General features: G+C 42.2%; 1 protein-coding gene across 1 annotated transcript in view; it reads left to right on the forward strand.

Moving 5' to 3' along the window:
* Positions 1 to 16,420, forward strand: part of LOC140739195 (gamma-aminobutyric acid receptor subunit beta-2) — a 185,969-nt gene that overhangs the window by 130,244 nt on the left and 39,305 nt on the right. The window contains exon 6 of the mRNA XM_073067265.1: positions 15,911 to 16,048. Within this exon, the coding sequence (XP_072923366.1) occupies positions 15,911 to 16,048 (138 nt within the window). The remainder of the gene's footprint in view (positions 1 to 15,910; positions 16,049 to 16,420) is intronic.

Genomic DNA, 16,420 nt, shown 5'->3' on the forward strand with positions numbered 1-16,420 from the left:
AATATTGGAAATAATTCAATATTAAATTTGGGTGATTGGTGGTTGGGTTGAGTTAGCTGATTGACAAGTATGTAAAAGCCAAGCATTCGGGGGACACACCACAATTAACAGCACACTGATAATGCCTCCTCGTAGGTGTCAAAGTATTACTGGGCTAAAGGACCCATTTCTGTACTGTAGCTCCTATGACTATTATGTCTATATTTACAGGTAATTAGGTATTGTCTATTTCCAGAATGGTAACCAAAATAAATAGAATATATTTTAACATAATAATATAGAACATAGAACTTTACAGCACACTACAGGTCCTTTGACCCTCAATGTTGCACCGGCCATGTAACCTACTCTAGAGACTGCCTAAGGTTTCCCTAGGGCACAGCCCTCTATTTTTCTAAGCTCCATGTATCTATCTAAGAGGCTCTTGTATCCACTTCCACCACCGCTCCAGCAGTGCATCCCATGCACCACCACTCTCTGTGTGAAAAGCTTACCCCTGACATTCCCTTGGTTCCTATTTCCAAGCACCTTAAAACTATGCCCCCAAGTGCTAGCCATTTCAGCCCTGGGAAAAAGCCTCTGGCAATACACATGATCAATGCCCCTTATTATCTTATACACTTCGATCAGGTCACCTCTCATCCTCCATCACTTCAAGGAGAAAAGGCCAAGTACACTCAGCCTATTCTCATAAGGTATTCCCTTCAATCCAGGCAAAATCCTTTTAAGTCTCCTCTGCACTTTCCGTATAGTATCCACATCCTTCCTGTAGTGAGGTGACCAGAACTGAACAGTACTCCAAGTAGGTCTGACCAAGGTCTAATATTTATAACATTACCTCACGGCTCTTGAACTCAATCCCACAGTTGAAGAATGCCAACACACCATCTGTCTTCTTAACAACAGTGTCAACCTGCGCAGCAGCTTTGAGTGTCCTATCGACATGGACCCCAAGATCTATCAGATCCTCCACGCTGCCAAGAGTCTTACCATTTATGTATATTCTGTCTTCCAACTGGACCTACCAAAATGAACCACTTCATACTTATCTGGGTTGAAGTCCATCTGCCACTTCTCAGCCCAGTTCTGCATCCCATCGATGTCCCACTGTATCCACTGACAACCCTCCAGAATACCCACAACATCCCCAACCTTTGTGTCATCAGCAAACATATTAACCCACCCTTCTACTTCTTCATCCAGATCATTTATAAAAATCACCAAAAGGAGGGGTCCCAGAACAGATCCCAGTGGAACACCATTAGTCATTGCCCTCCAAGCAGGATACGAACCATCTACAACCCACAACTGTGAATGTAGCAGTGTGTTAGACTTCATTGTGAAATGTTAGGGATTGTCCAACACAGAACAATTATTTAAGAAGCTATGAATGGTGTCAATGGAAATTCATTCATTTGTTCACTCTCCAGCTCAAGTTGCATAAAAATGTGACAAAGATGCTGGATATTGCAGACTGAAATGTTCACCTGTAAATTAATTATCCCCATGATTCTACCTTGTAAAAATGTGTCCATTTTAATGACAGAATAGACATTTTTTCACAAGCTGCTTTCTTCATTTTCCCTTTGCACATGATAGAAATATTATAAGGATAGTTCAGCATCCTGGCACCTGCCAACTCTGTAGGATGTGCTGTCCTGGAGTGGTCACAAGGGGATCAGAATTAGCAATCAACATAAAAGCTTTTTAATAGTGTCTCCTCTATGAATTGAAAAATTCAAAGTTTTCTGCTCTTGTGAATTATGAATATTTCCAATAAATGTTCAAAATATTTCTGTCTCTGATTTAAGCATTGTGATGTGCTTTAAAATCTCATCAGTAACTTTCATTAGAGCTTTATTTTTGTTCAGGCCATGTATGAGACTTTGGAATGTATCCTCATATTTTCTCTATTGATTTTTTACATATGAGGGCAAAGTATTTTTGTTGATCATTGCTTCAAAAAGGTTTATAACTTTTAAAGATGGAAAATTAGTTAACTAAAATTGTCAACTAATTTTAACATAATTTTGCTTAGTATGGGATAAAGGATAGGATCTTTTACTGGATTATTAAAATAGATTCAGTTTCAATTATCTATCACATTTAAATCAAAGCATATAGTGAAATGCGTCACTTGCATGAACAACGTGCACATTCAGGCGTCAACATACCATGCCCACAATGTTCAGCAGAACAACACAAGGAACAGTTGTAACAACAGCAGAACCAGCCCGTTTCCTCCTTCCCACACCCACCTCCCAACTCCCATGTAGGCAGGCCTCCAACACCAGGGCAGGCCTTCTCTCTGCCTCCAGCGGACATACGGACTCACAGGCATTGGGCCTCAGAATTCCCCAGTATGCTCACAGACATCGGGACTCAGCTTCCGGATTCATTGGCTTTGAACCTCAACCTAACAGCTTTAATCAACTCTCACTGATCACAGGATCACGAACTCCAGGCCTCATACTTTGGACTTGCATGGACCTTCAGCCTCAGGACTCACATTCCAGGGGGAAGGTCATCAGTCCTTGTGCCTCCTGTTGTATGGAGATTTGATCCTGGTAGCTGCCAACCCTGCAGGATGCGCTGTCCTGGAGAAGTCACAAGGCGATCAGAATCAGGTTTAATATCACTGTTAACTTTGTGGCAGCAGTATAATGCAATACATGATAAGTACAGAAAAAATGAATTATAGTAAATATATATTTGTATATTAAATAGTTAAGTTAAAATAAATAGTACAAAAACAGAAATGAAACAAGTAGTAAGATAATGTTCATGGATTCAATGCCTACTTAGAAATCAGATGGCAGAGGGGAAGAAGCTATACCCTGAATTGCTGAGTGTATGCCTTCAGGCTTCTGTACCTCCTTCCTGATGGTAACAATGAGAAGAGGGCATGTCCTGGATGGTGGGGGTCCTTATTTATGGATGCAACCATCCTGAAGCACTACACCTTGAAGATATCTTGGATACTATGGAGGCTTGTACCCCTGATGGAGCTGACTAATTTTACAACTTTCTGCAGCCTACTTTGATATTTGATATCCCCCACACCAGACGGTGATACAGCCAGTCACTGGTCTTTTTGCACAATGTTTACCAACAATTATCTGTCCGGGGGGACCACTGGCCTTTGAATATGGAACACCCCAACCTGGACTCTGGCCTAACCTCTAACTCCCCTCATCCCTGTTCCTAAATCCTAACCTGACCCCTAACTCCCGCGCTGTCCCCAAAACCAACCCTACAAACATAAAATCAACTGTATCTGAGCTATGATCTCGTGGACATTGCAGCTTGACATTGTCTGAACCATCTCATTAATAATAAACATAGTACTTGATTAAAAATGATTCATTTATCTTTAATGTTAGATCCAAGATCTGTGATTTAGTCAGGTAGCCATTAGATCAGCATGAATGAATTAGGTCTTAAAGCCTGCTTTCATCCTGTATAACCCCTTACTCTATTTGGGAAACCTACTGACTGTGACAGAATGTAAATGGAAGGAAGCCATGCTAGAACTAAAATAACAGCAAAAACACTGCTGATTATGTATTTCAAATGGACTCCCAAAGTGACTTGAGAGTCCTTGTGCAGTATTCCTCAAAGATTAACTTGCAGGTTGAGTCAGTGGCAAGGAAGTTAAATGAATTAGCATTCATTTCAAGAGGACTAGAATATAACAGCAAGGATTGTAATTCTGAGGCTTCATAAGGCATTGGGCAGACTGCACATGGAGTATTGTGAGAAATTTTGGGACCCTTGTCTACGAAAAGTACTGGTATTAGAGCGGATCCAGAGAAGGTTTATGTGAATGATTCCAGGAATGAAAGGGTTAACATATGATGAGTGTTTGGTGGCTCTAGGTCTTTTCTCACATGAGTTGTCAAGAATGAGTGGTGATTTAATTGAAACCTATTGAATATTAGGCCTAGACAGAATGGATGTGGAGAAACTGTTTCCAATAGTAGGGGAGTTTATGACCAGAGGGCACAGCCTCAGTCTACAAGCGCATCCCTTTAGAACAAAGTTGAGAAGGAATTTCCATAGCCAAAGGGTGGTGAAGCTGTAGAATTTAATGCCACTGGCAGCTGTGGAGGCTAAGTCATTGGGGATGCTTAAAGCGGATGTTAATAGGTTCAAGATTAGTCAAGGTGTCAAAAGTTATGGCGGAAGGCAGGAGAATGGGATTGCGAGGGATAATAAATCAGCTATGATGTAATGGCAGAGCAGACTTGATAGGCCATATGGTATAATTCTGATCTTTTGTCTTATGGTCTTAATTCATATATTTCCTCATGACACTGGAAGTCACTCAACCAAAAAAGACTGTGATCATTCACCTCATCTATGTGCCTCATGATTTTATACGCCTCTGTAAAGTCACTCCTCAGCCCCGGGGAGAAAAGCCACAGCCAATCTAGTCTCTCCTTATAATTCAAATGCTTCATGTAGGATAATATCACTGTGAATCTTATGTGCTCTTTCCAGCTTAATGCCTTACTTCCTATAGCTGGCAGAACTATACACAATGGTCCATATGTGGTCTCTCAGACTAACATGCTGTCCCAACTTTTGTGCTCTGTGCCTGATCAATGAAATGTTGCAAGTATCTCACTCCCCTTTGCAGAAAGAAGTTCACCTATTTTTTTTACAGATGAGAGCAGGCGTGATCAAGTTACTTGAGCAATGTTGTACAAGCGGAGCTCAACAAGCAAGTGGCAAACCAAATCACATGGAGGTTGGAGCATTCAGTGCTTTATGTGAACTTTTTGGTTGCTAGTTGTGGTAAATATGCTAGTATTTTCCAGACCAAGTGATTATGGCACTTCCCAATAGGAATAATGCAACCTTCCATCATTTCACCATTGGATTGAAACTGCAGATATCCCTCATGTCATGTGCAGTGCATAAAATGTTGGAAAAGCATAGTATAGAGCTAACATTTTAAGGTAAATGCATTCTGTATCTCAGTCATCAAAGGTTACGAATGCATATCACAATATGCATGGGCAATCAACAAGTTATGACAAGAACCTCTTTGTAAGTAACTATTAGTAATTCCCTGAGATGTGGAAGGTATTTAATCTCTGTTTGATCCAGTTTTCAAAATCATAAAGAAAAGTATGTAAGGTAAAAGTCTGATAGAATCCTTTATGTTCATGGTTGCTATATTGTTGATCTAGGCACATGAGGTAGCTAAGTATGCAACACACACAAAATGCTGGTCAGACAGCTTCTATGGAAAAGAATAAACAACGTCAATGTTTCAGGCTAAGACTCTTCATTAGGACTGAAAAGAAAGGGAGAAGATGCCAGAATAAGAAGGTAGGGAAAGGGAAAGGGGGACAAGCTAGAAGGTGATAGGTAAACCAGGTGGGGTGGGGGAGAGGCGATGAAGTAAGAAACTGGTAAGTGATAAGTGGAAAAGACAAAGGGCTATAGAAGGAGGAATCTGCTAGAGGAGAGTGGATCATAACTATCAACATCCGTTTCCTCGAACGGGGGGACCAACCTCAACGCCCGACTAATATCAAACCCCTCCTCTCTCTCTTCCCCTTGAGTTCTTCGCTCTTGCTTTCGCCTGTCCAGCTCCAATTCATGGCTCCTTTGTTTCTCTTTCTCTTCTGCTTCTAGCTGCTTTAGTTTGAACACATGCTCTCTTTCCACAGCCCTTTCCTTTGCGGCTCTCTCGGCTTCTTTTTCCCTCTCAGCTCTCTCGGCTTCTTTTTCAGCTGCTTCTACGTCTAGCTGCTTTACTTTAAGCTCATAGTCCAGCCTTGCTTTCTCCAACTCTACCTGATCTGTCCCACTCGCTAATCTCTTTTCGGGGATATTTTCCAAATCCTCAGCTGCAAACACCTTTTTCCCAACGTAATGCTGGTGTATGACCCTTCGCACTTCCTGCTTTTTCATTGCTGGCTTCACCGCTGTGAGGTCTAACGCCTGCGCCAAATTTACCAAGTCTGATTTTGTAGCCTTCCCTAGCACCTCTACCGTCGGGTCTCTCATAAATTCACCCACATCCATCTTTGCTGGTTTCCCGTCTGGCTATCTGCGTAACCAGATTTAAGTTTGGACTGACCCTCACTGACCCTCCCGTTTGGTTTCAAATCCCGGACGAGCCCCCACTTGTTACGTAAACCCCGTAACCAGGTAACTTACCAGCAAAGATAGATGGGTCAGCTGAGTCGGATGCTACTATTTTCAAACGTTTTATTCAAAAAGGGGCACAAACGTATGGTTAATACAAAACATTCAGATCATATACATCGTCAAAACTCAATCTAAACACCGGTGTAATAATCATTCAAAACACAAGCTCGATCATCGTCTAGGGGTAATGTAGATTTTATATCGTTCGCTGGATATCTAAAAGTCTTTTAGATCACAGCAGTTTCACTTAGTTGCCGGCGGAAGTGTCGCGTTGGTGCACTTTTATTAGAAAGACAGAGAACATGAAGCATTTACCCGACAGGTTTTCCAACCTGTAGGAGGTAGTCGGAAGTCTCGTTGGGGGAATGGACTCTCATCTGTGGCTTCCCCTGTAGCTAGGCCGTCTTCCGTGGTGAAGTCGCCAATCCCAGGCAAGGGAAGGACGCACACGAACCCCACCACCGGCTGTAGCTATTAAAACGCTGTTGCAGGATTTCTAGCGTTTCTCCTTCGTGTGTTTCCTTGGTGCATCTGAGGGTCCTCCCCTCAGACCCGTCTTTATACTTCTTCACGGGATCGCAGGTGTCAATCAAGTTGCAGGTAATGCGATCTCTCTCTCAACCAGCCCACTTTGCCCGAGGGCTTTTCAGGTGGTCTCCATGAGACAATAGTCAAAGTCATCTTTATTCTGCTTCTTGGGAGAACGTGGTCTTTCGCACGTCTCTCTCTCTTGGGTCAGTTGACCCCCCCTTAACTAGAGTTCTTGCGATTTTCACAAAGGAGGGGGCCAACGGCATAACACCTCCCCCCATAATGGGTTTTTAACCAGCGGTTAAAAACAGGTTGACACAGGAATTTTTTTTTTGAATCTACATACTACACAAGCTTTTCTCTTCACAAAGTACTACTGTTATACATTCAAGTCAGTATCTAAACAGGTAACAAGTACAGTGCCCCTTTTCTTTAATACCTTAACCTCATGTGCCATACTAACGCCTGGTAGCATCAAACTTCAGCTCAATAACCACCTTATTTATTTGCTTTCTTCAGCAACATAACTAAGGAGGTGTGATCTTAGCTTACATACATCTACAAAGGTTCATGCAAAAGACAAATTTTTATGTTACTTTCAAACTTAACAGTCAAGCTTCCATGGGTGTTGTCTTTATTATTCACATACTTTGTCAAAATCCCTTAAAACCGGCTTCTGCTATTTTAAAAATCGCGTCCCCATTAACCCTCGCCTCTTTTCCGGTTAATTCCCTCGTGGCGATCTTGGGCACCCTGGCGAAATAGGCTTTCTCCCGCTCCTTTCATAGGAGTTATTTTATCAGCGTGTTCCAAACTTAAACCACCCAATTCCTTAATTTTAGGCAATTTGTCGTTTTTCTCTTCAGGACCCGTCATGCTATTAGTTTCCAATTTAAGATCCGCAAGCGATCTTCAGACAGCATTTCAAATTCTGCCTTTTCACACCACACTCTGGAATAACAATAGCGTGTGGGGCCCCTTTACCTTCCAACACAACCTGTAATTGATTCACAGGTTTTGTGGTACCAAGCCATTGTCTCTGTAGCCTGGTTGTTGCTTTTGATATCAGTCCAGCCTTTAAATTTTCTTCATTCAATTTGGGAACTACACATTCCCCTTTCCCTTGAGTTCCGTGACTAGGTTCAGCACCATGTGCATCCCCATCTTGGACACACTCAAACGGGACATTGGCCTCTTCCAGGCTTTCAACACCCGTACCTTTTCCAAATTCTAACGTCCCCCCCTCCTTCCAGTTACTCTCCAGGCAGCCCCCTGTTGGGGAAGGCGCAACCCTGCGAGCTGAAACAACCTCCTCGGCCATGTCAGCTGACTTCTCCACAGCAAGGATACCCTTCTCCTCTAAGACTGCCCTCATTTCACTCTCGGGACCATCGAGAACATCTTTAGAACTCTCAACTTCTCCAAACAATTCTGCCAAACCAGACAGATCAACCACGTCCAACTCTGGACGTTTTAACAGCTTTATCCGTTTCTCATCTTTATTTCCTACCTCTAGGACCTTTCTCTTCACTAAGGGGGGAGCTATCTCCTCGCCCTTACCCCCTTTTACTTTACTACCTTCTGTTTTACCACCCTCTGAACCCTCGTGGTGTAGGGTCGGTAAAAACGTCTGGGCCAATTTCAAACTGCGCGCTGTCCCAGCCGCCGCTCTCGACAGGCTGCGAGTGACCGCGCATGCGCGATAGCTCGGGGACTCCATGGGCGGGGCCTCAACTATCAGGGCGGTTCCGATCTTCCCACCCGCGAGGTCATTACCCAACAGGAGGTCCACGCACTCCCCCGGTAATTCCGGCAGGACTCCTAGCTCCACAGGTCCCGACACCAACTCGCAATCAAGAAAGACCCTATGCAAAGGCACGACCGCGGTCTGGTTCCCGATTCCTCTCAGGGCAACCTCCCCCGTCCGAGGGCCGAAATTTAACACATTACGGCTAATTAACGATAGTTCCGCCCCCGTGTCTCTCCAAATTCGTACGGGGATGGGGGGGGGTCCCCTTCCCTCAAAGACACGGTTCCTTCGGAACTAAATGTCTCCCTCCCCTCCGGTACTCCATCTACCTGGGGCCCTCTTGTCAATTTCCTGATTACCACTGCACGCCCGATAGGGGTCGCTGCTCTCTCCCTCTCTGGCTCCTTTCTCGGAGCAAAGCAGTTTGATGCGATATGACCCACCTTCCCACAATTAAAACAGGTTAAACCAGGAGATCTCCAGGTCTCCTGTCGGTTATCCTCACTTTTTCTGCTAGCTCCCGGCGGGATCTCCGCCTCAGCCGGCGGACTTTCCCTACCATTCCAACGGTCTCTCGGGTAACTTTTTGGCGAGGAAAACTTTGTCTTGTGGGTTAGGGCATATTCATCTGCGACCCTAGCCATCTCTGAGATGGACTGATTCGTCCTCTCATTTAAATACATTCGGATCTCTTCCGGAACGCAACCTTTAAATTCCTCAATCAAAATTAACTCCCTGAGACGCTCATAGTTCTCGGCCACCTTTTCAGCTGTGCTCCAACGGTCCAAGAGCACACCCTTCTCATGGGCTAGCTCGGTATATGTTTGATTCCACCCTCTTCTTAAATTTCGGAACCTTTGTCTATACGCCTCAGGTACCAACTCGTAACCTCGGAGAATGGCCTCCTTTACTTGAGCATAATTTCCGTCCCTTTCTGGGGGCAGCGCGGCATATACCCGCTGTGCCTTCCCTCGTAACACACTTTGTAACAACGCCACCCACTGCTCTCTGGGCCACTTTTGATTCCTTGCCACCTTCTCAAAAATCAAGAAATAACTATCAACATCCGTTTCCTCGAACGGGGGGACCAACCTCAACGCCCGACTAATATCAAACCCCTCCTCTCTCTCTTCCCCTTGAGTTCTTCGCTCTTGCTTTCGCCTGTCCAGCTCCAATTCATGGCTCCTTTGTTTCTCTTTCTCTTCTGCTTCTAGCTGCTTTAGTTTGAACACATGCTCTCTTTCCACAGCCCTTTCCTTTGCGGCTCTCTCGGCTTCTTTTTCCCTCTCAGCTCTCTCGGCTTCTTTTTCAGCTGCTTCTACGTCTAGCTGCTTTACTTTAAGCTCATAGTCCAGCCTTGCTTTCTCCAACTCTACCTGATCTGTCCCACTCGCTAATCTCTTTTCGGGGATATTTTCCAAATCCTCAGCTGCAAACACCTTTTTCCCAACGTAATGCTGGTGTATGACCCTTCGCACTTCCTGCTTTTTCATTGCTGGCTTCACCGCTGTGAGGTCTAACGCCTGCGCCAAATTTACCAAGTCTGATTTTGTAGCCTTCCCTAGCACCTCTACCGTCGGGTCTCTCATAAATTCACCCACATCCATCTTTGCTGGTTTCCCGTCTGGCTATCTGCGTAACCAGATTTAAGTTTGGACTGACCCTCACTGACCCTCCCGTTTGGTTTCAAATCCCGGACGAGCCCCCACTTGTTACGTAAACCCCGTAACCAGGTAACTTACCAGCAAAGATAGATGGGTCAGCTGAGTCGGATGCTACTATTTTCAAACGTTTTATTCAAAAAGGGGCACAAACGTATGGTTAATACAAAACATTCAGATCATATACATCGTCAAAACTCAATCTAAACACCGGTGTAATAATCATTCAAAACACAAGCTCGATCATCGTCTAGGGGTAATGTAGATTTTATATCGTTCGCTGGATATCTAAAAGTCTTTTAGATCACAGCAGTTTCACTTAGTTGCCGGCGGAAGTGTCGCGTTGGTGCACTTTTATTAGAAAGACAGAGAACATGAAGCATTTACCCGACAGGTTTTCCAACCTGTAGGAGGTAGTCGGAAGTCTCGTTGGGGGAATGGACTCTCATCTGTGGCTTCCCCTGTAGCTAGGCCGTCTTCCGTGGTGAAGTCGCCAATCCCAGGCAAGGGAAGGACGCACACGAACCCCACCACCGGCTGTAGCTATTAAAACGCTGTCGCAGGATTTCTAGCGTTTCTCCTTCGTGTGTTTCCTTGGTGCATCTGAGGGTCCTCCCCTCAGACCCGTCTTTATACTTCTTCACGGGATCGCAGGTGTCAATCAAGTTGCAGGTAATGCGATCTCTCTCTCAACCAGCCCACTTTGCCCGAGGGCTTTTCAGGTGGTCTCCATGAGACAATAGTCAAAGTCATCTTTATTCTGCTTCTTGGGAGAACGTGGTCTTTCGCACGTCTCTCTCTCTTGGGTCAGTTGACCCCCCCTTAACTAGAGTTCTTGCGATTTTCACAAAGGAGGGGGCCAACGGCATAACATTATTGACACAGTTTTGAAGTGGGATATAGGTACCATGTGCCAAAACAGCTGTTTTTGATCATTCTGAGCATGCAGAACAGAATATATTTCAGAAAACTATTTAGCCTGATAATTTGTGAGGTGTGTTAGAGATGAATATAGAGTGTTCGGAAGAAGCAGATTCTGAATCAAAATATTACTTAGCATCAAATGATCTTTGACTCTGAAATCATCTGATGTTGAACAGGATCCTAATCAACTTCTAGTAGCATTCTAAATTGATCTGAAAAAATGTGCTTCAAAGAAATATATGTGATGATACCTAGGTAGATGGATGTTTAGATACATCATTCTTTTATGCTAGAATCATTATTGGACTTATTTTATTCTTATACTCATTTTTGAGCATATCTTATTCTCATACTGATCAGTTGGCTTTATTCCCTTGTGAAACTTCTCAAAATATATAGCACCTTTTAAAGGCAGCAAATTTTCAATACAAATTGGTAGATGCTGATCCTGCTAATCATGTGAATGGCCTTTTATAGCTCAATAAATGTTATACAGGTGCTCATTTGCAGATTTTGACTTGTAACAAGCACATAGTTTAGGGTTTGTCAATTGGTATCATGGAGTCCTCGAGTAATATGGCATGGAAATAAGCCTTTCTGCCCATCTTGCCCATACCAACCAGATACTCATCCAAACTAGTCCTATTTGACCCATATCCCTCCAAGCCTTTCTTTTTAAGGTAACAAATGGTTGAACATCTAGTCCTGAAATTATGTAAACTCTTTATGGTGGCATCTTGCATCAAGAAATCTTTTCAAAAGGGCCCTTACAAACAAATTGCCAACAACAATGAGTACAAATATTCCTCAGCAGTTCATAGGTTCTGTCAGTACCACCAGTTGAGCTCTGTCTTTTTGTGTGTTTTCCCCCTACCTGTCAGTCTGTTTTTTTTTATTGCCATGTGCTCCTGTCCCCACTCCTGCTCTACTCCAGCCCCTGTATTACTGAGTACTCCGTCTCTCATCTGTTTCTCATTATTACCTGTATTGCTGCCACCTGTGTCCCATTGTGCTCCATCGATCATCTGCCTCTCTGTTTATTGCTCAGTGTATTTCAGTCCTGTGTTTTCACCTGTTTGTTGCCAGATTGTGCCAGTGAGTTTTCCTGAGCCTTTCTAATATTCGTATCTGTACTCTGTCTATCTGAACATTGACTCTGCCTGTTTCCTGCTTCTGGTTTTTGGATTTCTCTGGATGTTTTGATCTCTGCCTGAACTTTGACGCTGACTTTGTTTACACCTTGGGATTTGTAACTCAATTAATATCACTGTGTACACAGTACTGAGTCTGGGATTGGATCCCTACTCCAGTGCCTTGACAGATTCAGAGAATCCTGAAGACAGAAATGGGCATTATTGATCCATGTTGTTCATGCTGACAGTGATGCTGATCAACGTTAATTCCCTTTGTCTGCATTACATAACATCATATGATATAGGAACAGAATGAGGCTATTTGACCTATTGAATCTGCTCCACTATTCGATCATGCCTGATTTTATTTTCTCAACCCCATTCTCCTGCCTTCTCCCATAATCCTTAACCACCCCACCTTTCCAGTCAAGAAAAGAGATGTCCATGGGTCAGTCTGATCAGAGGTGGAGAGGGTTAGCAACTTTAAATTCCCAGGTGTTATTTTTTTCAGAGGACCTGTCCTATGCCCAGCATGTAAGTGCAATTATGAAGAAAGCACAGCAGTGCCTCCACTTTCTTGGGAGTTTGCAGAGATTTGGCATAACATCTAAAAATCTGACACATTTCTATAGATGTGTAGTGCAAAGTATGTTGACTGGCTACATCACAACCTGGTGTGGAAACACCAAGACCCTTGAACAGAAAGTTCTACAAAGGTAGTGGATACAGCTCAGTACATCACAGGTAAAGCCTTCCCAACCATTGAGCACATATACATGAAATGCTGTCACAAGAAAGCAGCATCCATCATCAGGGGCCCCCACCATCCAGGACATTCTCTCTTCTCGCTGCTGCCATCAAGAAAAAGAAGTACAAGAGCCTCTGGACTCACACCACCAGGTTCAAGAGCAGCTACTACCTTAAACCACCAGGCTCTTGAACCAAAGGGGACTTCACTTGCTCTGTCATTGAAATGTTCCCACAACCAATGGACTCATTTTCAAGGACTCTTCATCTCATGTTCTTGATATTTATTGCTATTTATTGATATTTATATTTGCACAGATTGTTGTCTTCTGCACTCTGTTTGAGCACTCTAGTTCATTGATTCTGTTATAGTTATTATTCTATAGATTTGTTGAGAATGCCCACAAGAAAATTAATCTCAGAGTTGTATATGACGACATATATGTGCTTTGAACTTTGATGAACATGTACATCCTTAAGTTCACCGAATGGCAACAGATTCCACAGAAATTCCTCCTCCTCTCAGTTCTAAATGGATGCCACAGCACTCAGATTAGTGGCACTGTGATTAGTTCTGAAGCTCAGCAGGGAAGGGTAAAGTCCGGCAGAGCAATAATGATAGAAACCTCAATAGTTGGAGTGACAGGCAGGGGTTTATGTCTGTGAAATGACGCCACGATGGTCTGTTGCATCTTGAGCGCTTGGGTTGCAAATGCCTTAATAGCTACAGAACATTTTCAAAGGGGGAGGGGAGCAACCAGAGATCATTGTGTACATTGGTGCCAGTATCCTTGCAACCTCTTCTAGGGCAGGGGTGACCTGTACATGAGGGCTATGTTGTACCTTAACTGGGGGAACCAATATCCTGGCCAAGAAGCATGCCAGTGCTATTGAGAGGGATTGAGGGGAAATTAAATGTCATGACCAGCAAGAACAGGCAGGAGCAAGGTAATTAACACAATGGGATGGACAGATTGAGATGTGTATATTTTAATGCCAGAAGTAATAGGGGCAAGGGTGATGAACTTAGTACATGGAATTATGATTTTGTGGCCATAACAGAGGTTTGGTTGAAGGAGACACAGAAATGGATGCTTAATGTTCTAGGGAATCCTAGGAATACTGCAGTGAGTGGTAGGATATTAATTTAAAGGATATCAGCTCACATTTGGTTCCCAGATGATACAGGTTGAGACCTATTCAGACATATTCCCCTTCAGTTATACCAAAAGAAGCCTCGTTCACAGGGAAGGTTTGTTTATAATATAAATAGCCCGTGGTATATGTCGACAATTGTTCAAGCATCCAGATGTTCATGTGCAGTGTATGTCCAAGCATACGTACATCATACTCTATTCACATGGACAGATCTGGAAATAATATCTTGATCTTCAGGACAAATAAATTAAGTAAAATGATAACAATTTTCTGACATTTGCACAGACAAACGTTATACCACAGAAGCTTAATTTCCGGGAAATTTAATGATGATTCTGCTTTTATTTCTGTTACGGAAAATGGATTAAACAAAGTAAAATTAAACAGTTACGTTCATAGTGAATTGAAGTATCTTAATTTTTTATTAAAACAACAGTCTAATGTAAGTTGTGACCATCTGGTGGTTTCCAGATTGTCATGTGGCTTCATCTGTGCTACAAAGAGAGATTCCAAACACTGCGACTGTTAAACATAGTGAACGAGAGAGGTTTAATATCTCCCTGGTGCCAGTAATAATGTGGTACTATCACATTCATTTTCTGATATTTACTAAGAACAAATCATCTTATTATAACCCTACTTCAATCATATCAACTATCAATTATTTATTTTTCTGAGTCTATATTAAATAAGAATTAATTGATCAATAGTAAAATTGAGTCTTCAGTGCTTATGTGATAAACATCATTTATTTTTTGTAAATGTGTTACTTAATGAATACAGTTCTACACTTCCTAGTACAAAAATGTGTATAAACTCTATCACTTTTTTTGTAATTTATTTTTTTTATTGAAGTTCATCATCAAACAAACATTTCCATAAGATGTATTTCAGACATTGTACATATATATCATATAATCATATATGTCACAAATCTCCACTTAGTATGTAAATCTGCTAATCTGCATTAAAGCTTTTTTAAAATCAGGAATCTTACGTCAGAATGCTCAGGGTAGAGATTTTTTTTTGCGACTTGCAAACTAAAATGTTTTTTTAAAATAAAACCATGAACAGTTTGTAATGGATCATAGCACATTATTAATGGATTCCATTGTACAAATTGTACAAACTCTGTTACTTATAATACAATAGAAAATAATTTTTTAAGTGAATTGGAGCTGAAACATCTATAATTTTGTGATTCAGTGATGCAATCTGCTCCATTCCGTATTGAGAAGGGGCCAGAAGTTTAATCCCTCAATCCCACTGAGGATTTTCAAGACATCCAACAGAAAATATGAGCTTTTCTTTATTTAGGGACACTGTTATGCTGTTTATCAATGTAACTGAGGTAATATTTGACTTTATATTAAAGTAACATGCCTTATTGTCCATTAAAGCTATTTTTGATAATTAGTTTAATTTGATGGTCAACCAGACTGAAAATTAGCTATTGTTAGGACAAAAAGGTTGTGCTGAAGAGCAGCAGTTGAAGACCTGCTGATGAAAAGATCAAGGATTTTTGCAGGGTGACCTGAAACAAAGAATAGAACAGGGATTGTGGGATCTGGGGAAAGAGAAGGGGGGGGGTGCAGATGTGGAAGATATATGAATCAAAGGGATAACAGCAAGTTTATTTGTTGGATTTAAGGAAAGCATGCATCCTCATATTGTGCTAATTAAACAATGTTTCTTGCTGCTGAGAGTGCAGAACAAAATATGCAAAGATACATGAGCGGTAATGCTGTTTGAACTTTGATTATGTTTCAGAGTTCCACTTTGCTAAATGTCAAGAATGATTTTATTCCCCAACAATTTGCTTTCCAATTTTGTTTCAGATGGGTACACCACAGACGATATTGAATTCTACTGGCGTGGAGGTGACAGAGCTGTGACTGGAGTGGAAAAGATTGAGTTACCACAGTTTTCCATTGTTGATTATCACCTCATTTCCAAGAATGTTGTTTTCTCTACAGGTATTGAAGAATGAATATATAGTGTGGGTGAGACCAGTATAATGCTAATGGAAAATGCTATGTCATAAACCACTTTGACTGGGGAAAAGATTTGTGATATCATTTGAAGTTTGATACCGAGTTCGGAGCTGGGACTTGGACTGAAAGGCATGAGAATTTGAAAGAGGTAGTTCTGGGACTTTCTGGTGAGTTTAACTGAAAGGATTCTAAAGAGGCACATTTTCAAATTGTTGGCTAATAGTGATTGGCTAACAAGCTAATTAACAGCAGCTGATAAAAAGAAATTAGAATTAAATGGAGTCACTATTTTGGAATAGACATTGTGAAAGTGGGTCAGTGAAGGTCAGGGAGCTGAAGCTTTGCTTGAGGAAG

The sequence above is a fragment of the Hemitrygon akajei genome, chromosome 15, assembly GCF_048418815.1.
Source record: "Hemitrygon akajei chromosome 15, sHemAka1.3, whole genome shotgun sequence".
Taxonomy (NCBI): Eukaryota; Metazoa; Chordata; class Chondrichthyes; order Myliobatiformes; family Dasyatidae; genus Hemitrygon; species Hemitrygon akajei.